Below are 23,741 nucleotides of genomic sequence, written 5' to 3'. Positions count from 1 at the left end.
GACTGTAACGCACTCAGGCCTATGTACCGTAGCACCCTATACCAAGTTACCAGTCCTTATAAGAACTTTTGTGGACCAAGCAGGTTGTGTGTTAGTGATTAGCAGACTGTACGTCAGTCCCTATACCAATGAAGGACTGCTGCAGTATAGGGCAGCGGTCAGCAGTAGTGCACGGCAACCCTATGTATTGTGGACCGATAGCGGTCCTTACAGAACAGCAGACTGTACTGCACTCAGGCCTATGTACCGTAGCACCCTATACCAAGTTACCAGTCCTTATAAGAACTTTTGTGGACCAAGCAGGTTGTGTATTAGTGTTTAGCAGACTGTGCGTCAGTCCCTATACCGCTGAAGGACTGCTGCAGTATAGGGCAGCGGTCAGCAGTAGTGCACGGCAACCCTATGTATTGTGGACCGATAGCAGTCCTTACAGAACAGCAGACTGTACTGCACTCAGGCCTATGTACCGTAGCACCCTATACCAAGTTACCAGTCCTTATAAGAACTTTTGTGGACCAAGCAGGTTGTGTGTTAGTGTTTAGCAGACTGTGCGTCAGTCCCTATACCGCTGAAGGACTGCTGCAGTATAGGGCAGCGGTCAGCAGTAGTGCACGTCAACCCTATGTATTGTGGACCGATAGCGGTCCTTACAGAACAGCAGACTGTAACGCACTCAGGCCTATGTACCGTAGCACCCTATACCAAGTTACCAGTCCTTATAAGAACTTTTGTGGACCAAGCAGGTTGTGTATTAGTGTTTAGCAGACTGTGCGTCAGTCCCTATACCGCTGAAGGACTGCTGCAGTATAGGGCAGCGGTCAGCAGTAGTGCACGTCAACCCTATGTATTGTGGACCGATAGCGGTCCTTACAGAACAGCAGACTGTAACGCACTCAGGCCTATGTACCGTAGCACCCTATACCAAGTTACCAGTCCTTATAAGAACTTTTGTGGACCAAGCAGGTTGTGTATTAGTGTTTAGCAGACTGTGCGTCAGTCCCTATACCGCTGAAGGACTGCTGCAGTATAGGGCAGCGGTCAGCAGTAGTGCACGGCAACCCTATCTATTGTGGACCGATAGCGGTCCTTACAGAACAGCAGACTGTACCGCACCCAAGCCTATGTACCGTAGCACCCTAGACAGACCAAGTTACCAGTCCTGATAAAGAGCTTTGTGGAACAAGTGAGTTGTGAATGATTAGCAGACTGCAGCAGAAGGGCAGCAGTCAAGTATAATATTCTTTCTATATTTGGAAGAAAGAATATTATACGTGTACAAGCCTATTACCGTACCACTGATACCAGTCCTGAAAAGAACCTTTGTGGAACTAATAGTAACAGCAAGTCTTTAAAATTATCCTCACTGCCTGACACACTGCTTCCTGCCTGTCCCTATACAAATTGGCAAAAAAGAGTAGGCTGGAACGATTAGCTGGAACAGCTCTTTTGTGGACCTGATAGTAACAGCTAATGATGATGATGATGATGATGATGAAGAAAGACTAATCTGGCTGAGCTGTCCCTAAAATAGCAGCATACAGCGCTCTGTCCCTTTATCTAAACTGACAAAAGAAACTCAGGCTGCTGACCTAACACCTATACCAGTCCTGAAAAGAACTTTTGTGTACCAAATAGCTAGCGTTTTCTCTGTCCCTACTCCACACAGGATCCTTTCCCTACAGTGACAGAAGAAAGAATGTAAAATGGCCACCGGATCGGGTGTATTTATAGGTTAGGGGGAATGTCCAAGTGTCCATGAGCTGTCATGTCTCAATTGGTTGTCCTGTAACACATGATAAACGTGTCACGAAAGGTTAAAGTTCTTGTATACATTAAACACGTAAGTCCGCCGGGGCGAACGACGGAAAAAGGCGTTCGAACCCGCGGACGGCGAAAGTCGGAAATTCGCCGCGAAACGACCGCCGGGCGAACCGTTCGGCCATCACTATAGGGGAGTTAGAGGGCCAGAATCTGAGAGATTAGTGGAGAGAGAGACCCATAAAGAGAAGGGATAGGTGGGGAGTGGGACATAGAGTGGGCAGAGGAACAGAGGTCGGGGGGATAAGTGGGGGGCAGATGGGGTGTCATCGTTGCTGCCATTTGGGCCGGGGGGGGGGATAGGTGAGGAGGGACACAGAGAGGGGGGGATAGGTGAGGAGGGACACAGAGAGGGGGGGATAGGTGAGGAGGGACACAGAGAGGGGGGGGGATAGGTGAGGAGGGACACAGAGAGGGGGGGATAGGTGAGGAGGGACACAGAGGGGGGGGGATAGGTGAGGAGGGACACAGAGGGGGGGGGATAGGTGAGGAGGGACACAGAGAGGGGGGGATAGGTGAGGAGGGACACAGAGAGGGGGGGATAGGTGAGGAGGGACACAGAGAGGGGGGGGATAGGTGAGGAGGCACACAGAGAGGGGGGGATAGGTGAGGAGGGACACAGAGGGGGGGGGATAGGTGAGGAGGGACACAGAGAGGGGGGGATAGGTGAGGAGGGACACAGAGAGGGGGGGGATAGGTGAGGAGGGACACAGAGAGGGGGGGGATAGGTGAGGAGGCACACAGAGAGGGGGGGATAGGTGAGGAGGGACACAGAGAGGGGGGATAGGGGAGTTAGAGGGCCAGAATCTGAGAGATTAGTGGAGAGAGACCCATAAAGAGAAGGGATAGGTGGGGAGTGGGACATAGAGTGGGCAGAGGAACAGAGGTCGGGGGGATAAGTGGGGGGCAGGTGGGGGGGCAGATGGGGTGTCATCGTTGCTGCCATTTGGGCCGACTTTGCGGCACTTTCTTTTGCCTCCAGGACTGGCACCGTCTATAACTCATGTAAATGTTTGGTGGTATTATCGTCCATTATCGTCCAATATGCCCATGATCCCCCCTCCTCCCCCCCCCCCCCTTTCATCACCCCGCCCTGGTCTGGTGGTTTCAAATGTGGATTTCTGTTCTGTAGAAACCTAATTCTCATTATTTATTTATTTATTTTATACCATCTTTAGGGGATAACTGGTGTGAATCGGCCTCATCACCCGCCTTTTGCTATATCCACTATTTTGGGTCAACCACTTCAGCCCCGGAAGATTTGGCTGCTGAATGGCCGGGCCATTTTTTGTGTTTCGGCACTGCGTCGCTTTAACCGTCAATTGCGCGGTCATGCGACATTGCACCCAAACAAAATTGATGCCCCTTTTTTTTTTTTTTTTTCCCCCCCCCACAAATAGAGCTTTCCTTTGGTGGTTTAAGAAAAAAAAATCAATATATGGTGATGCGCTCCAAAGAAATAAGGTGCCCTAGTATTGCTCTGAGTTTTCTTTGGAGCGCATCACCATATATTGATTTTTTTTCTTACATTTTTATTTGGGTGGGGTTTGCACCCCTGTCGGTGGTTTGCTGTAACCAATTTTTATTTTATTTTATTTGAATTTCCATTTGTTTAGTCTCCCAGTAGCGTGGGAATACCATTATTACTTTATTTCTTTTGGTGGTATTTGATCACCTCTGTGGTTTTTATTTTTTTGTGCTATAAACAAAAAAATAGCGACAATTTTGACAAAAACACAATATTTTGTACTTTTTTTTTGCTATAATAATTAGCCCCATTAAATTTTTATTTATTTATTTATTTATTTTGAAAAGCTGTTTTTTTTTTTTTTCCCCTCAGTTTAAGCCGATATGTATTCTTCTACATATTTTTGGTAATAAAAATCGCAATAAGCATATCTTGATTGGTTTGCACAAAAGTTATAGCCTCTACAAAATAGGGGATAGATTTATAATATTATTATTATTATTATTATTATTATTATTATTAATAAAAAACAAAATATATTATATACACACACATACTTATTTTTTTTTTTTTTTTTTTTACTAGTGTGTGTGTGTGTGTGTGTGTGTGTGTGTGTGTGTGTGTGTGTATATATATATATATATATATATATATATATATATATATATATATATATATATATATATATATATATATATATAATTTGGGACCATTGACATTTATACAGCAATCAGTGCTATAAAAATGTCGCTGGCGGGGAAGGGGTTAACACTAGGGGGCGATCAAGGGGTTAAGTGTGTTCCCAGTCTGTGTTTCTAACTGTAGGGGGAGGGGACTGACCTAGAGGAAATGACAGATCGTGATTCCTAGCTATTAGGAAATCACGATCTGTCACTCCTCACAGAACTGGGATTTGGGTACACACACACACACACTGTTGTGCCCGCGATCACTCGTGGCCGGTGGTCACCACGACCGTCGGCACCCCTGCAGTACAGCGGCTTGCAGGATCGTGCCGACCTGCCTCAGTATAATGATGGCGGCTGGTCGGCAAGTGGTTAATATTTTGTGAACATCAAGTGGATTTTGAAGAAGCCCAATCTGGGCGAAACGCGTCAATCCCAGGGTTTAGGGATAGAGACATCAAGAGTGGTGAATAGGTGGGGAGAGGGACAGAGGTCAGGGGGGGCATAAGTGGGAGACAGAAGAAGTTTCGTAGGTGGGGAGGAGGGACAGAGAAGGGGGGATAGGTGGGGAGAGACATAGGGTGGGAGCACAGAGTGGGGGAGGGAGAATCAGTAGATGGGATGCAGTGTTCATGTGCTTACAAGGAACAGAAGTACTTCCCCCCCCCACCCCTAGATGTCACCAATTTTTGGTTGATTGACAGCCAGTGTCCTTCAACTCACTTCATCTGAGCCCAGGTCATCATAGCCCCCCCCCAGTCTATAACTGGACGGTGACATTGAAGCAGCACATGGATGAACTCCTCTCTGGAGTGTTCCGGGGGTCTGTCCCAGAGATGGGGGTCCTGTGCATCTCTCTCCCAGATGTCCGTTTATATTTCCTAAAAGAGATTTGTTACATTATTGTCCCTGACACAATCGTATTTTCACAATCATTGCACAGATGGCCCTTCATAAGACTGGGACACGGATTCCACTTTGTGGTTTTGAGGCCCTCAGAAAAAAATGGCTTTTCATTGTGCTGCGCGTTATGCAATTTTCTCCGCAGCGCAACAAATTTTCCTACAGCTCATAAATGTTCGAAGCTGGAAGTTACTGTGTGGGAGAGAAAAGGTCAACACTGTACACCCGCTGTGCCCATTATGAGGGGTTCCCACCATCCCTGTGCCGAGTTCCCGGGTCTGTACACCCGCTGTGCCCATTATGAGGGGTTCCCACCATCCCTGTGCTGAGTCCCCAGCTCTGTACACCCGCTGTGCCCATTATGAGGGGTTCCCACCATCCCTGTGCTGAGTTCCCGGGTCTGTACACCCGCTGTGCCCATTATGAGGGGTTCCCACCATCCCTGTGCTGAGTCCCCAGCTCTGTACACCCGCTGTGCCCATTATGAGGGGTTCCCACCATCCCTGTGCTGAGTTCCCGGGTCTGTACACCCGCTGTGCCCATTATGAGGGGTTCCCACCAACCCTGTGCTGAGTTCCCCGGGTCTGTACACCCGCTGTGCCCATTATGAGGGGTTCCCACCATCCCTGTGCCGAGTTCCCGGGTCTGTACACCCGCTGTGCCCATTATGAGGGATCCCCAACATCACTGTGCTGAGTTCCCGGCTCTGTACACCCGCTGGGCCCATTATGAGGGGTTCCCACCATCCTTGTGCTGAGTTCCCGGGTTTGTACACCCGCTGTGCCCATTATGAGAGGCTCCCACCATCCCTGTGCTGAGTTCCCGGGTCTGTACACCCGCTGTGCCCATTATGAGAGGCTCCCACCATCCCTGTGCTGAGTTCCCGGGTCTGTACACCCGCTGTGCCCATTATGAGGGGTTCCCACCATCCCTGTGCCGAGTTCCCGGGTTTGTACACCCGCTGTGCCCATTATGAGGGGTTCCCACCATCCCTGTGCTGAGTTCCCGGGTCTGTGCACCCGCTGTGCCCATTATGAGGCATTCCCACCATCCCTGTGCTGAATTATGAAGGGGTAAATGACTCTCTGGATTCTTGGTGATGACATTTCTACTTCTGACTCCTAGCTCCGCCTCTCATCAGTTCCCCCCCCCCCCCCCCCCCCCAGGATTAGCCACACTGAAGTCCGGACCGGCCACATTTTTGGGGAATTTCTGAAATGGTTACCAGCAATTGTCAGCTGCTTCCTGTGTCACTTCTGCTGCCGTCGGATTATGAAAAAGCACCTTCACAGAATCACACCAGAGCTCCCCCCCCCTGTGCTGGCCTGAATACCCTATTTCCCTCTCTTCCCAGTGCCTGAAACATGTTAGATTGTCAACAGGTACCTCCAGGAAATAATAATGGATACTCAATGTCATCATTTTATTTCTGAGTGTATCTGCCACCTTCACGTCTAGTACATGAAATATGAAACTATCAGAGCTGCAGATGGCAGGAATTAGGGAGGATTGTGCATCACCTCATGGCACCCCGATTCTGCCCAACATGAGATAGATATAGATTATATATATATATATATATATATATATATATATTTATATATATTTATATTTTTTGTTTTTTAAATGGTGTGCGGGGGATGATGGGCACTTGCATACAACTCTGTACCCTGACTGAGAACAGGAAGTGATGGGAAATCTCTCACGCAGGGGCAGTATTTTGTGGGAGGGACTAGAACTTGTGGGCGGCACAGTGGTGTAGTGGTTAGCACTCTCGCCTAGCAGTGAGAAGGGTCGCTGGTTCAAATCCCAACTGTGACACTACCTGCCTGGAGTTTGCATGTTCTCCCTGTGTCTGTGTGGGTTTCCTCCGGGTGCTCCGGTTTCCTCCCACACTCCAAAGACATGCAGGTAGGTTAAGTGGCTTCTGTCCAAAATTGGCCCCAAGTGTATGAATGGGGACCTTGGATCGTGGGCTCCCTGAGGGTAGGGACCAATGTGAGTGTGCGATGTACAGGGATAGGGACAATTGTAGACACTCACTCGGGTTGGACTGGATGGATTGGTGTCTTTATTCAACCTTACCAACTATGTATCTATGTTGTGACAATGCTGTGTGTGCCTTCCAGAAACGGGAAGCGACTGGAAATCTCCTGAATGGGGTCACAGACAGAAATAAAAGCCCCCTGCAAAAATGTAATATATATATAAAATAATAATAATAATAATGGTGGAGTCCAGTAATGTGGAATGCTGTACAGTGGCCAGGTGGTCTTATTTTATTTTTGTGTGGAACTGTGAATCTGGGACCTTTATTTAGACCAGTGGTCTTCAAACTGCGGCCCAAGGGCCAGATGCAGCCCTTTGCTTGCTTTTATTCAGCCTTTTGGGCACTATTTCATCCATTGACACCAATAATTCCTCCCCATGATACCCAACAATGAGGCCCAATGACACCAATGATGGGGCACAATTCCTCCCACCGACACCATTGATGGGGCACTATTCCTCCCACCGACACCATTGATGGGGCACTATTCCTCCCACCGACACCATTGATGGGGCACTATTCCTCCCACCGACACCATTGATGGGACACTATTCCTCCCACCGACACCATTGATGGGACACTATTCCTCCCACTGACACCATTGATGGGATGCTATTCCTCCCACTGACACCATTGACGGGGCGCTATTCCTCCCACCGACACCATTGATGGGACGCTATTCCTCCCACTGACACCATTGATGGGGCACTATTCCTCCCACCAACACCATTGATGGGACGCTATTCCTCCCACTGACACCATTGATGGGGCACTATTCCTCCCACTGACACCATTGATGGGATGCTATTCCTCCCACTGACACCATTGACGGGGCGCTATTCCTCCCACCGACACCATTGATGGGACGCTATTCCTCCCACTGACACCATTGATGGGGCACTATTCCTCCCACTGACACCATTGATGGGACGCTATTCCTCCCACTGACACCATTGACGGGGCGCTATTCCTCCCACCGACACCATTGATGGGACGCTATTCCTCCCACTGACACCATTGATGGGGCACTATTCCTCCCACTGACACCATTGATGGGGCACTATTCCTCCCACCGACACCATTGATGGGGCGCTATTCCTCCCACCGACACCATTGATGGGACACTATTCCTCCCACCAACACCATTGATGGGGCGCTATTCCTCCCACCGACACCATTGATGGGACACTATTCCTCCCACCAACACCATTGATGGGGCACTATTCCTCCCACCGGCACCATTGATGGGACACTATTCCTCCCACCAACACCATTGATGGGGCACTATTCCTCCCACCGACACCATTGATGGGACACTATTCCTCCCACCAACACCATTGATGGGGCGCTATTCCTCCCACCGGCACCATTGATGGGGCGCTATTCCTCCCACCGGCACCATTGATGGGGCACTATTCCTCCCACCGACACTAAAGATGGGGCATTATTGTTTCCCATTGACAACGGAACCTTTTCTACTTCCAAAGGCCACAGTCCAGCCCCCTTAAAGTGTGAAGGACAGTTTGTTTAGAGACTTTGGAGACCCCTGATTTAGAGGATTCATATTATTTTTTTGATGATTCCTTTTATTGTCTTCTACAGAAATGTCGGCACCTTTGTGTGGCAGGCGGACCCCCTGCTGCAGGTCCTGACCCCCTCGGACCATGTTGGAGAAGAGGGTAAGTATGATCAATGAGAGCGCAGACTGTGCATGGGAGCCGCTATCCCGGCGGGAGAAAGTGCCTTGTGACCGCTTCAAACACGCCGCCGCCGTTCACAACGGCTTCCTGTACATCCACGGCGGGCGGCAGGACTATGTCCTCGGCGACTTCTGGAGGTATAACATAGGTGAGAGAACTTCCTATATTCCATGAATTCTGTCCGCCATGTTGGTTTTATTCTGTCATAAGGCTGGACACCTGTGTGATCAGATTCCGATAGAAGCGGTCACTGACTCATGTGCCACATTTGATTTCAGTTCTGTGATTTCACTGCACACTGCGAGCGTCTCGCAATGCTTCTCCCACCCAACCTAGGCATCCCTTTAATAGGGGACAGGAAAGACTGCCTAATCACATGAGCACTGTGATTGGCTGTCATTGTGGTCACATGATTGGGAGCCAGTCTCATGGGATACCGATCATTACAAGCACAGAAACCTCTGCTGCCTGTGGATGCATTAAAGCCCACCCTCTTTGTTGCCGCTCAAAATAAAAATGAGTAAGAGAAGACTTTAGAAGGCAACTGAAACTGGAGCATGCTCAGTAGAGGTCAACATCTGGTCTACACTGGTGGGCACTTATAGGTGGCACTGATGAGGCTACACTGATGGGTACTGATAGGTGGTACTGATGTGGTTACACTGATGGGTACCTTTAGGTGGCACTGATAAGGCTACACTAATGGGCACTGATAGGTGGCACTGATGAGGCTACACTGATGGGCACTGATAGGTGGCCCTGATGAGGCTACACTGATGGGTACTTATAGGTGGCACTGATGAGGCTACATTGATGGGCACTGATAGGTAGAACTGATGTGGCTACACTGATGGGTACTTATAGGTGGCACTGATGAGGCTACACTGATGGGTACTTATAGGTGGCACTGATGAGGCTACACTGATGGGTACTTATAGGTGGCACTGATGAGGCTACATTGATGAGCATTGATGAGGAGACACTGATTTGCTCTTATAGGTGGCACTGATGATGCTACATTGATGGGCACTTATAGGTGGCACCAGGCATGTACTGGTCATCGGGACTACAGGGAGTTTCCCGGTGGGCCGATGGCTCAGTGGGCCACTCTGATGTAAGGGGGCTGGTGATGGGACACTCTCATGTAAGGGGGCTGCTAATGAAACACTCTGATGTAAGGGGGTGCTGATGGGACACTCTGATGTAAGGGGCTGCTGATGGGACACTCTGATGTAAGGGGGCTGCTGATGGGACACTCTGATGTAAGGGGGCTGCTGATGGGACACTCTGATGTAAGGGGGCTGCTGATGGGACACTCTGATGTAAGGGGGCTGCTGATGGGACACTCTGATGTAAGGGGGCTGCTGATGGGACACTCTGATGTAAGGGGGCTGCTGATGGGACACTCTGATGTAAGGGGCTGCTGATGGGACACTCAAAATGTAAGTGGGCCGGTCTGGATGAAGTCCAGGGCCAAATTTCTGTCCCAGTCCAGCTCTGGGTGGCACTGATGAGGAGACACCGATGGGCATTGTTGAGGCTGCACTAATCGGGGCACTGATGATCCGTGTACATGTCCCCTGTCAGGATTTCAGATTACTGGCTCACCTCCTGTTGTCACAGCGCATGAGGAAGGTACTGCCGTAACCGGCAAGTCTGTTTACACTGTGATCAGTTGTAATTGAACACAGCTGATCAATATGGTAAAGGGCTGCAGTGACTGGCCCTTTACCACGATCTGTAATTGATCACCGTGTCCTTTGCACACAGCCAAAGAGTGCGCCGAATGTGGGGCGTGGTTCCCGGGAGGACGTCCATGGACACCACCCCCCCCCCCCCCCCCCGCCTCCCAGAACAGAGCCACACTGTAACAGCTATATTGCGGTAAGGAAGTAGTTAAAGTGTACATGCTACACATGAAGTTAAAAAAACCCTCAATATGGAGCTTCCCCCGCAGCCCCCTCTAAAATACAGACCTGAGCCCAATGCTCATCCAGCAATGTGCACGAGAACTGCTGCTGTCCGGCTCTCTGCCTCCTCATTGGCTGAGACACAGCAGCAAGAGCCACTCATAGCCAGTGAGGAGGGACCGGTAGGTGGGGCTGGACCCTGTTCTTTGGGGTTATGGACACAGAGCAGGTCTCTGAGCAAGCATGCATGAGTTCCTCCATGGCTTGCTATAGGGGCAGTCAGTGAAGGAGGGGGGGATGGGGGCAGGAGCGATGAATGAAGAGTCATGATGTGACTTCAAATAAATAAAAAAATCTGTGGGTGATATGCTGGATGATGCTTCACCTTATTTAGACAAAAAGAACCAATATCTAATCAATAATTTTTTATTTTTTTTTACTTAACAAATATGAGCTGCAGAGGCTGGCTGGAGTAAAGCACTGCTTTTTATTACATGTGGAGTATCTGTCAGATCATGGTGGCATATCTGATCCCGTGTTGGGTACACAGACCCCCCCCCCCCCCTTCCGTCCGTCCGTCCGTGTGTCTCACTCATTTCGCTCTTATTTTTAGCCTTGGACCAGTGGGAGCAGCTCCCGGGCGGCCGGCAGGCTCCAGAGAAGCTGGAAGGACATTCCATGGTGGCTTATCAGGTGAGCCGATTACTTCTGCAATTTTTCTTTTCTAACAATAGCGGTAAATTTCCCATATAAAGAGCAATTCAAGTGAACCTGTCAGTAAGGTTCCAAATCCGCATGAATACATTCCAGACACGTCACAGTGTACAGCAACAGGATCATTCTTCCGAAAATCTCCACCTTTTTATCATTAAAAATCCACCCAGTCAGTGACCTTGCCTAGACTGAGATGATGTCATCAATCTGCTGCAGGCAGGAGGAAGCATTTCCTCAGTCTACCCCAGTGATCAGACTGTACATTGTAACTTTGTGGCTGGAGGAGGAAGCATTTCCTCAGTCTCCCCTCCCCCAGTGATCAGACTGTACATTGTAACTTTTTAGCAAGTTGCTAAGCCACAGGCTGCTGCAGGGGCTGATCTGTGTCAGACATTTGTGAATGTAAGCCAAGAACTGCACAGGCACCAGGATGTACCCGATTGTGTTACCTGTGAGCCAGCAGGAAGTAGATGGTGACCCTGCATGGTGCAGAATAAAGATGACTCATTTTTATTCTATTAACCACTTCATCTCTCACCCCTGTACACCCCATTTTGACCAGAGCAATGTTTATGTTCTATCTATGCACTTATTTATTTGGTGTAACGTTGTCATTGCTTAAGGCATTTATGCAATACATATATATTGGCTTCCAACAGGGCTTTCATTTGGTGAGATTGTCTTGCAAAAAATAAAAATAAATTAATGCAATATTAGACAAAATGTAACAAACCTTTTTTAATATTTTTTTTTCTTCTCACCAGTGTTAATATTAAAAAAATCATCTTACTGTGGATTAAAAGTATAAATGTTCGATAATTTTAAGTTACATTATGATTCCAGTAAAAAAAACATTGCAGGTCTTACGAATGAAAATTGTTTTTTTTTTTTTTTTTGTTATTTAAATATAATACTAAAAAAGTAATGCAAAAACAAAAATGACACAACATTTATTGATTAATAAATAAACAGTTAAATACATTTAGCAGGAAAATAATTTTGAAGGAAGAAGAGGGAGGAGGCGGCAATTGGAGATGATTGGGATAAACTAAGGGTTAATAGAAGGAGATATATATATATATATATATATATATATATATAATTTTTTTATTTATTTTTTTAACAATTGCCGGGTTGTCTAAACTGACATCATATAGATGGAAGCTCATCCCGAATATGTAGATGAATGAAATGGCATAGATAGTTACAAAAGCAACAATGTTATCTTGTGTCTGAATATTGTTTATAAACAATGTTACATTGTATCTCTCTATCTCCTGTCTCTCCTATAAACAATGTTACCTTGTTCAGGCAGGAAATGGGGAGATTCAAAGTAACATTGTATATAAACATTATTTAAAGGAGAGATGGAGACACACAATGTTTATAAACAATGTTACTTTGTATCTCTCTATCTCCTGTCTGATCAATGTTTATGAACATTCCTCATTCTTCTTCTTCCTGATATTATTATTATTATTATTATTATTATAATAATAATAATAATTTTTTTAAATTTTTTTTTCATACAGCACCAGCTTCATTTAAAGTGTTTATTACCCTAACATTTAATATTCCTTATATGTGACTAATGTACCACGTCCTTGTATGAGAGTCTCCTGTTCTCTTTGTATTGCTTCCTTTTGTGTGAAATCCCCTGGTGTTCCTGCTAGTCCCTCTGCTTTCCTGCTTAAAAACTGACCACACTAAGCAGCAGAGCACAGCGTGGTCAGTTCTCTAGCTGTGCTGGGAACTCGGCCTGCTCTCCTCCAATGATCAGACTTGTCCCGACACGCCTCCCCTGCACAGACTTTCACTGGGAAGCTCGGTGTGACCAGCGGCGGACTGACCATTCAACCACTCGGGCACTGCCCAAGGGCCCTGGGCCACTAGGGGGCCCTATCAGGGTTGCCAGCCTCAGTAAAACCAGGGACAGTATGTAAAAATCTATGTTCTCTTACCGACATCCTTTTGGTCTAAAAATCCCGATATTATAGCTGCCCCACCTCTCCAGTACCTTTTCAACCAATAGAAACATGTCTGTGTATACTGTGTGATTGTATACTGTGTGGCCCCATAATCTCTGATTGCCCGGGGGGCCCCATAATCTCCTATTGCCCAGGGGCTCCATGATTTGTCAGTCCACCCCTGGGTGTGACGCTGCTTCTCCTCCCCCCCTCCAGCACATATACATCTGAGAACAGAGGGAATGAGATCACTTATTAAAAAAAAAAAGTGGGGGGGGGGGGAAATGTATTCATAATGTGTGGGGTATTTTTTATTTTTTTTAATCTATAAATGTTTTGTTTTTAATTGAATAATTTTAACTGAATGGGCTGTTTTTCAAGGTGATCGTTTTACAATCCCTTTTTATGAGCTGAGACTTGCTGGAAAGGGGGAGGGGCAGAGGGACGGGATATACGGCTTACACTCTCTGCTCTTTAATTCAATGATTTGGACGTGTGTAGCACTCCCGATGTCTTCAGCTTCTTATTTATTTATGTATTATGTACAGAGTGCCGAATGTTTTCCTTTGTGCCATTGTTGGGGAAACTTGAAACCGCATGTCTTGTGATGGAATGAAGTTTATCAAGTAGTGTAAATACTTATCTGTGCTGGAAATATACAGAGTGTGATATATATATACATATACAGTGATACGCAAGGTTCTCACCAAGCATTTTATACTGTGTATTTAAATATTGCCCCCCCCCCCCCTCCCCATAGATATCCCCAGAGACAACGAAATATGTCTGTAGCTACAGCCGTCATTCAGATCTCCCCGCTCAAACCTGAGGACGTCATTTGGTGTACGGCGAGCAGGATGCGGTTAAAGCGGTAGTAAACCCGCATTTTTTTTTTTTTTTTTTTAAAACCTGCAAAGCAAAAGGCATAATGAGCTAGTATGCACCGCATACTAGCTCATTATGAAATACTTACCTTAGAACGAGGCCCCGACATCTCGCCCGATCCACGCCGAGGAAGCCGACATGCTCCCTCGGCGTCTCTTCCGGGTATCGCGGCTCCGGCGCTGTGAGTGGCCGGAGCCGCGATATCGTCACTCCCGCGCATGCGCGCGGGAGATTTAAATCCGGCCGGACGAGCGCTGCCGGATTTTCGCGGAGAGAACCCCCTTGTGCGCATGCGCCGCTGCAGTCAGCGGCGCATACCGAGGGGAATATCTCCTAAACCGTACAGGTTTAGGAGATATTTTTTTTACCTACAGGTAAGCCTTATTATAGGCTTTCCTGTAGGTAAAAGTTAAAAAAGTGGGTTTACTTCCACTTTAAAGAGGAACGGCAGTCCGCTCACATAATTTGTAATAAAAACATCTTTGCCGTTCTGAAGCTTCCCTCCCAACCACTTTGCATATTATTTTATATACACTGTGATTCTGTACTTGCCAAATACGCTGCAGAAATCTCCCTCCACTGAGTCTGGCTGCAGCCATTTTAACTGTGGGCAGCTGAAGCTGCTGCCTGTTCACTTCCTGGATTTACACCTCCAGCTCTGCAGCTCTCATTGGCCCTTACATGTGCTCTCCCCCCAACCTCCCCTCCCCCGCAAACGCTCACAAGCGTGAGATAGAGAGCTGTGTGTGATGTCATAATCCTAGGCTAATGACCAGACAAACAGGAAGTGGGCTGTATAAGGGATTTACTGGCAGAAAATAAATACTTTACTATCCAAAGTTAAAACAAAAACAAGGGCAGAAAATGTAATAGATGGAAAGATGAAAAAATGACTGAAGGTCCAATTTAGGTCCCATGCCAATATTTTATTGTATGTTGTTATTTTTAACCTTGTTTGATGAAATATTTTCCCCTGTAGGATGTCCTCTATGTGTTTGGTGGGATGATGGATTTTGCAGCAAACAGAGAGAACACCCCACTATGGATGTACACTGTGGGTGAGTCACTTGTGAAGAGTACTTGCTGGAGTACAAAGAAAAAAAAAAAAAATTATAATAATAATAATATATATATATATATATATATATATATATATATATATATATATATATATATATATATATATATATATATATATATATAATTATAATATTATTTTATTTTTTTTCATACACACACGTGGATATGATATAAATACGATATAGATATAAATAAATGGAAAAAAAAATCAACGGATAATTATGAAAAAAATAAAAATGTATTTATATGATAATAAATTATTATTATTTTTTTTTTTACACACACACACACACACACGTGGATATCATATAAATACATTTTTATTTTTTTCATAATTATCCATTGATTTTTTCCATTTATTTATATCTATATCGTATTTATATAATATCCACGTGTGTGTATGAAATTTATATATATAAATAACACACACACTCACCGTTTTTCCAATCTTCTATTGTCCAATTTTGGGGATCCTGTGCCAATTGTAGCCTTAGTTTCCTGTTCTTAGCTGAAGGAGTGGCACCCGGTGTGTGGTCTTCTGCTGCTGTAGCCCATCTACTTCAAGGTTGGATGTGTTGTGCATTCAGAGATGGTATTCTGCATACCTTGTTTGTAACGAGTGCTTATTTGAGTTACTGTTGTCTATAATCTGGAACCAGTCTGCCCATTCTGCTCTGACGTCAAGGCATTTTCCTCCACACAACTGCTGCTCACCGGTATCAAACAAACCCCCCCCCCCCCCAACTCGCCCGCCACACTTACTACATTCAGGTCGCGGGTGGCTTTCCTGGCTTCTCCTCCTGGCCAATCCAGTCTTAGAACCCATTTCCCGACCAGATTGTCCGGAAGGAGAATCCACCAAAGCCACCCGTGACCTGAATGTAGTAAGTAGGGGGGTCGTTTGCTGCCCCCAAAAAAATAAAATAAATTAAGCACCAGGCGCCACTGATGCCCATAATAAAAACAAACATTCGCTCAGGAAAGAAAATGCCCAATTTGCACAGAACTGATATGCATGCATATTTACTGGACGAGTGTCATTGTCATTTTTTAATAAATGTGTCCTCTTAAAGGGTAAGTTCACCTTTTCAACAAAAAAAAAGTGAAAAGGGGAATTCACTTAAAATATTGTGGCCACCCTATCAGCTGTGATGCCCTGTGCTGTGCAATACACAGCCCTGGAGAGTATAGGCATCATAATGGCAAAAGCCCATTGATCTGCATGAACATGCTACTGGTACAGTCGCAGGGGAAGCAGCTAATCAAGCATGGTCTTTGCTTAATCAGCTGCAGCTTTTAATAAAAGTAATAAAAAGATTGTTTTTCAAGTCCCTGGTTTGCAGTATCACAGCTGACGAAACACGGGAAACTTACTTAGGGAGGGCAACAGTGGCAGCTGGTGCTAAATATTTTTTTTTTTGGGGGGGCAGCAAACAGACCCCCCCCCCAGCTTACTTGATCGCCACTTTGCTCTCCCGTTCACCCATCAGCTCAGCACAGCATCCCGGTCAAGGCTTTAGATGGCTTCTCCTCCCGAGTCCCGGCAGACTCTTCTCCTTCCGACCAATCTGGTCTTAGGACCCACTTCCTGATTGGCTGGGAGGAGAAGCTAGAGGTCATTAGCGAATATTAATTTGTTAATTTCACACAAGTGGGTGGGCTCACTGCGCCCCAAGCCCACCCTTTTAGAGGCCAATTGGAGCCTCAGGCTCTATTCATGTGCTTAAAAACATACCCCATTGAAATCCATGCGCCCTGCATGGAGACTAAGGGTCAGGCGCATGGATTGGGAGGGGGGGGGGGCAGTGCCCCTGCCCCCCTTATGAGCGACCACCATGGGAGGGTAATATTCTGTCCCTTCCTCCACAAGAATTTTCTTTCATTGGGGAGGAGGAGGAAAGGGGGGGATACCTTTTTTTATTTTGGGGGGGGACCCCTCCCCAGACTTCCTTATTTGTGACTTAGGCCAAAATGACGTGAACAGTTGCCCGCAGCCTCCTCGGATACCCATATCACAGGTCCCATGGGGGCCATGGGTACACTGCGGTGCATGCGCCGTGTCTTCGGAGGAAGATGGTTTTCTATTCGTGGCTTTTGCAACTGCTCCTAATGATGTCAAGAGGAAGGTGCGGGATATGCTGCGGCGAAGAGGCGGAGCCCTAGGTGACACCACTGGATCATCAGACTTGTATGCTTTTGGGGTACAACCAGCTACACGAATTAGAGGGTGTAAAATTAGAAAGGGGGTTTGGGAAGTGTGTATTGGTAGAAGTCTCTCATCTCCTTCTTTGAAAATCTTCAATCCATATCACTCGTTCCAGAAGGATCTTTTTTGTTACGTTGTTCTGATACATTGTTGCTGTGACTTCCTATCTGCCCAGGTATAAGAGAACAATGTTTTTTTTTTTTTTTCAGACGGCAGGAAGTGGTATGAATTCCGGTCCCTGAGCAGTCAGGTAATTCTTCCGATCAATTAGGAAACTGATCCGCCCTACGCGGTGACGTCCAGAAGACAGCAGTTTTCTGTGTAATCACATGGTGTCTGTGTGTTTTTTTTAGGAGAGCCGGCCATGCAACAGGAAGGGGCACAGCGCCGTGGTGTACCGGGCCGCCATGTTCATCTACGGGGGATATTTCGATATCGAGGGCGCTGTGGAGGAGTTCTGGGTGTTTTATTTTGGTAATTGTCGTTTTACAATTGTGCAATGAGATTGAAACGTATGTCCGCAAATACAGGTGGAGGACTTTGGCGGAAATTCACTAAAACTGGAGCAAACAGGATCTGTAGCAGCCATGCAGGGTAACCATTTAGCCTCAATGTTCAGCTAACCCCTTCCTGCCACCGCCTTCCGGTCCTTTAAGAGCTTCTAGATCATGGGTCTTCAAACTATGGCCCTCCAGTTGTTCAGGAACTACAATTCCCATCATGCCTAGTCATGTCTGTGAATGTCAGAGTTTTACAATGCCTCATGGGATGTGTAGTTTTACAACAGCTGGAGGGCCGTAGTTTGAGGATCCCTGTTCTAGATGGTCGGAGGCAGGCATGTGGGTCGTGTGACTGCTGTGATTGGCTGTAGGCATCAGGAGCTTTCTGATCCTCGCCAGCAACTGTGCTGGGAGTGCACAGCGCATGTGCGCTCACCGCATAAGTGTTTACATTTTAGGCTGCATATGTGCGTACGGCCGGTGGAAAGAGTTTCAGCTTTGAAAATTAAAGCGGGAGCCCGCCGGGACTCCGCGTTTTTTTTTTTTTTTTTTTTTTTAAAAGCCAGCAGCTACAAATACTGCAGCTGCTGACTTTTAAAATAGTGACACTTACCTGTCCAGCGCGCCCGCGATGTCGGCACCCGAAGCCGATCTGTAGATCGTTTCTCGGGTGCTGCCGCCGCCATCTTGGGTATGGGAATCAGGAAATGGAGCCTTTCGGCTTCATTTCCCGGTTCCCTACTGCGCATGCGCGAGCCGCGCTGCGCAATAAGGACGGTCCCCGCTGCCTCTGGGATCTGTGTGTTTTCCCAGCAGGCAGCGGGGCACTTGCGGAAAGGGGCGGGCACTTGCGGAAAGGGGCGTAATCTACGCCCCTTTCCGCAGAGAGCTATCCCGGAAGTGGGTGCATTTACCTGGATTATCCAGGTAACTGCACCCCCCCTCCCCCCTGAAAGGTGCCAATTGTGGCGCCGGAGGGGGGGAGGATTCCGATGAGCGGAAGGTCCATTTTAGGGTGGACCTCCGCTTTAAAGGCTGCCATGCTCCACTTCTCCAGATTGTGGGTGCTCCAGTCTTCATAAATTTCCCATAATCTATATACTTAGGGAACCAGGATTGGGGGGGGGGGGCCACTGACCCCTGTATTTTCTTCCTGCAGCCGATGAAATCTGGCTTCTCATCCTCTCCCCCCTGCCAGTATTCAGCAGCTGCAGGAGGAAAATACAGGGGATCGGTTCCAGTATATGCCACCCCGCCGCCCTTCCAGATCCGGCTTCCTTCTTTTGCGCAGGCCCCCTGCTTGGTCCCCTCTTCCCTCTCGCAGTGCTACTGGCTTCCCCTCCTCTTTCATTGGCTGCTGTGAGGGATATTTCAGGATGGAGAGCAGGGAAGGGGTTGGTAAAGGTCATTTACCGGCCCTTCCTTTTTCCGAATGAACGCAGTCTACATTCATGACTGAAGCATAGTAATCTGTGTTTATTATGCTTCAGTTTATGCATGCAGGGAGACAATACTGAGCTCTTCCTGATCATTAATTCTGTGCAGCTGAGGCTGTGTCTCTAATCTGCTTTCCATCTCAAAAGTGAGACCAATGCGGCAGTAGTGTTACTAGGGTTGGTGTCACCTGTCCCCCACCACCTCCCTAGCCTGTCATAGTGCAAACCCCCCCCCCCCCTAGGAGAAGAGGTAGGAATAGGAAGGGGAGAGAAATGTGGGAAGCTAGCAAAGGAAGAAGAAAGGGGGGGCTCCCCCCATCCTACACCCCAAACGATCCTGGACTCACACCTTCACCTGTGTGGACAAAAATCCTTGCATCGGCATTGGTTGGATCCAAGGTGTCATTCACACAATGTAGGAGATGAATCCTACATGGTCAAGGCATCATCATTGAGCTTACCTCTGCCTGGATCTCTGCCTGAGGGTAGCTGAAGTGGTACCTACACTGCCAGCTGTAAATATACAGCCAGGTCCATAAATATTGGGACATCAACACAATTCTAATCTTTTTGGCTCTATACATCACCACAATGGATTTGAAATGAAACAAACAAGATGTGCTTTAACTGTGGACTTCCAGCTTTAATTTGAGTGTATTTACATCCAAATCAGGTGAACAGTGTAGGAATTACAACAGTTTGTATATGCGCCTCCCACTTTTTAAGGGACCAAAAGTAATGGGACAATTGGCTGTTCCATGGCCAGGTGTGTTATTCCCTCATTATCCCATTTACAAGGAGCAGATAAAAGGTCCAGAGTTCATTTCAAGCATGCTATTTGCATTTGGAATGTGTTGCTGTCAACTCTCAATATGAGATCCAAAGAGCTGTCACTATCAGTGAAGCCATCATTAGGCTGAAAAAACAAAACAAACCCATCAGAGAGATAGCAAAAACATTAGGTGTGGCCAAATCAACTGTTGGGAACATCTTTAAAAAGAGAGAACGCACCGGTGAGCTCAGCAACACCAAAAGACCCGGAAGACCACGGAAAACAACTGTGGTGGATGACCGAAGAATTCTTTCCCTGGTGAAGAAAACACCCTTCACCACAGTTGGCCAGATCAAGAAGACTCTCCAGGAGGTAGGTGTATGTGTGCCAACAACCGAGAGAAGACTTCACCATAGTGAATACAGAGGGTTCACCACAAGATGTAAACCATTGGTGAGCCCCAAAAACAGGAAGGCCAGATTAGAATTTGCCAAACAACATCTAAAAAAGCCTTCACAGTTCTGGAACAACATCCTATGGACAGATGAGACCAAGATCAACTTGTACCAGAGAGATGAGAAGAGTATGGAGAAGGAAAGGAGCTGCTCATGATCCAAAGCATACCACCTCATCAGTGAAGCATGGTGGTGGTAGTGTCATGGCGTGGGGATGTATGGCTGCCAATGGAACTGGTTCTCTTGTATTTATTAATGATAGGACTGCTGACAAAAGCAGCAGGATGAATTCTGATGTGTTTCGGGCAATATTATCTTCTCATATCCAGCAAAATGCTTCAGAACTCATTGGACGGCGCTTCACAGGGCAGATGAACAATGACCTGAAGCAACCAAAGAGTTTTTTTAAGGGAAAGAAGTGGAATGTTATGCAATGGCCAAGTCAATCACATGACTTGAATCCGATTGAGCATGCATTTCACTGGCTGAAGACAAAACTTAAAGCGGGGTTCCACCCTGAAGTGGAACTTCCGCTGATCGGAACCCTCCCCCCCCTCTGGTGTCACAATTGGCACCTTTCAGGGGGGAGGGGGGTGGAGATACCTGTCAAAGACAGGTAGGTATTTACACCCACTTCCGGGCATAGACTCCCGTGGGAGTCTACGCCATTTCCTGTCCTGCCGCGCTGTCTGCTGAGACACAGCGTCTCACGCATGCGCAGTAGGGAACCGGGAAGTGAAGCCGATTCGCTTCACTTCCTGATTCCCTCACCTAGAATGGTGGCGGCAGCAGCCGAGAGCCGATCGATCGGCCTCGGCATCGCTGGACCCCGGGCAGGGGCGGACTGACCATTGGGCCACTCGGGCACTGCCCGAGGGCCCGTGCCACTAGGGGGCCCCATCAGGGTTGCCAGCCTCAGTAAAACCAGGGACAGTATGTAAAAATCTGTGTTTTTTTTTTTTACATCTCTCTCTGAAATGTCCCTTACCGACATCCTTTTGGTCTAAAAATCCTTACATTATAGCTACCCCGCTACCCCACCTCTCCAGTACCTACCTGTCTGATTGCCTGGGGGCCCCATAATCTCCTATTGCCCGGGGGCCCCATGAGTTGTCAGTCCACCCCTGACCCCGGGACAGGTAAGTGTCCATTTATTCAAAGTCAGCAGCTGTAGTATTTGTAGCTGCTGGCTTTTAATATTTTTTTTTTGTAGGTGGAATCCCTCTTTAAGGGGAAATTGCCCCAAGAACAAGCAGGAACTGAAGACAGTTGCAGTAAAGGGCAATTCAGTTCGCATTGTGCGCTATATAAGTGTTTAATTCATTCATTCAAAGGCCTGGCAGAGCATCACCAGGCATGAAACCCAGCGTCTGGTGATGTCTATGCCTTCCAGACTTCAGGGTGTAATTGACTGCAAAGGATTTGCAAACAAGTATTTAAAAAGTGAACGTAGGATAGATGATTGTTAATCTGTCCCATTACTTTTGCCCCCTTAAAAAGTGGAAGGCGCATATACAAACTGTTGTAATTCCTACACCGTTCTCCTGATTTGGATGTAAATGCCCTTAAATTAAAGATGAAAGTCTGCAGTTTGTTTCATTCCAAATCCATTGTGGTGGTTTATAGAGCCAAAAAGATTAGAATTGTGTTTCTATGTCACAATATTTATGGACCTGACTGTACTGCCAGCAGCTGAGGGCAATTTCCTACTTTTAAAAGATGTATGATAATATTAACAACTTCTCCCTTTAATCTGTTAAATACATAACTTTATCAGTTGCAAAAAAATACCTGTTGTGCAAACATGAGCTGATAAGTTCCTGTGTTCGCTGCCATTGCTGCACCCTTATCACGTACATAGTTCTCATATTTGTTTGTTTACTATAGAACACTTAGCTAGTCCTAACCCTCTCCAGCTTCATATACTATGGTTCTTTCCATGCATGCATCTTCTACTCCATGCATTGAGGTCTTCTCCATGTATTGGGATTCCCTCCACGTATTAAGGTCTTCATGTTTTGGTTCTATGTATTGGGGTTCTCTCCATAAATAAAGATCTTCTCCATGTATTGGGTTCCCTTCATGAATAAAGATCTTCTCTATGTATTGGTGTTCTCTCCATGTTTAGGTTCTTTCTATATATTGGGTTCTCTCCATGAATTGAAGTCTTCTCCATGTTTTGGTTCTATGTATTGGGATTCTCTCCATTTAATTAATGTTTTCTCCATGTATAGGTTCTATGTAATGGGGTTCCCTTCATTTATCGGGGTTCTCCATGTATTGGGTTCTCTTCCAATTTGGGGTTCTCTCTATGAATCAAGGTCTTCTCAAGTTTTTGTTCTTTCTATGTATTGGGTTTAATCCATGAAATGAGGTTTCCCTAGGTTTTAGTTCTTTCTATATGTATTGGGTTCTTTCCATGAATCAAGGTCTTCTCAAGTTTTTGTTCTATGTATTGGGTTTTCTCCATGAAATGAGAAAACCAGTTTGGGGTTCTCTCCATGAATCAAGGTCTTCTCCATGTATTGGTTCTACGTATTGGCATTCCCTCCACATATCGGGGTCTTCGGGTTTTGGTTCTATGTATTGGGGTTCTCTCCATAAATAAAGATCTTCTCCACCTATTTGGGGTCTTCTCCATGTATTGGGTTCCCTTCATGAATAAAGGTCTTCTCCTCCATGTTTAGGTTCTTTCTATATATTGGGTTCTCTCCATGAATTGAGGTCTTCTCCATGTTTTGGTTCTATGTATTGGGATTCTCTCCATTTAATCAATGTTTCCTCCATGTATAGGTTCTATGTAATGGGGTTCCCTTCATTTATCGGGGTTCTCTATGTATTGGGTTCTCTTCCAGTTTGGGGTTCTCTCTATGAATCAAGGTCCTCTCAAGTTTTTGTTCTATGTATTGGGTTTTCTCCATGAAATGAGAAAACCAGTTTGAGGTTCTCTCCATGAATTGAGGTCTTCATGTTTTGGTTCTATGTATTGGGATTCTCTCCATTTTAATCAATGTTTTCTCCATGTATAGGTTCTATGTAATGGGGTTCTCTTCATTTATTGGGGTTCTCTATGTATTATTGGGTCCTCTTCCAGTTTGGGGTTCTATGAATCAAGGTCCTCTCAAGTTTTTGTTCTTTCTATGTATTGGGTTCTCTCCATGAATCAAGGTCTTCTCCATGTATCTTTCTAT

At 46.5% G+C, this 23,741-nt stretch overlaps 1 protein-coding gene across 1 annotated transcript in view; it reads left to right on the top strand.

Moving 5' to 3' along the window:
* LOC143925091 (leucine-zipper-like transcriptional regulator 1 homolog) overlaps positions 1-23,741 on the top strand; it is a 45,482-nt gene that overhangs the window by 13,773 nt on the left and 7,968 nt on the right. The window contains exons 2-6 of the mRNA XM_077449681.1: positions 8,528-8,773; positions 11,149-11,228; positions 15,081-15,159; positions 17,597-17,637; positions 17,741-17,861. Coding sequence (XP_077305807.1) covers positions 8,590-8,773; positions 11,149-11,228; positions 15,081-15,159; positions 17,597-17,637; positions 17,741-17,861 — 505 coding nt within the window. The 5' untranslated portion in view covers positions 8,528-8,589. The remainder of the gene's footprint in view (positions 1-8,527; positions 8,774-11,148; positions 11,229-15,080; positions 15,160-17,596; positions 17,638-17,740; positions 17,862-23,741) is intronic.

The sequence above is a fragment of the Lithobates pipiens genome, unplaced genomic scaffold (genome assembly GCF_037356315.1).
Source record: "Lithobates pipiens isolate NorthernLeopardFrog02 unplaced genomic scaffold, aLitPip1_a1.2 Scaffold_22, whole genome shotgun sequence".
NCBI classification, from domain to species: Eukaryota; Metazoa; Chordata; class Amphibia; order Anura; family Ranidae; genus Lithobates; species Lithobates pipiens.
This window is presented reverse-complemented; position numbering and strand designations above follow the sequence as displayed.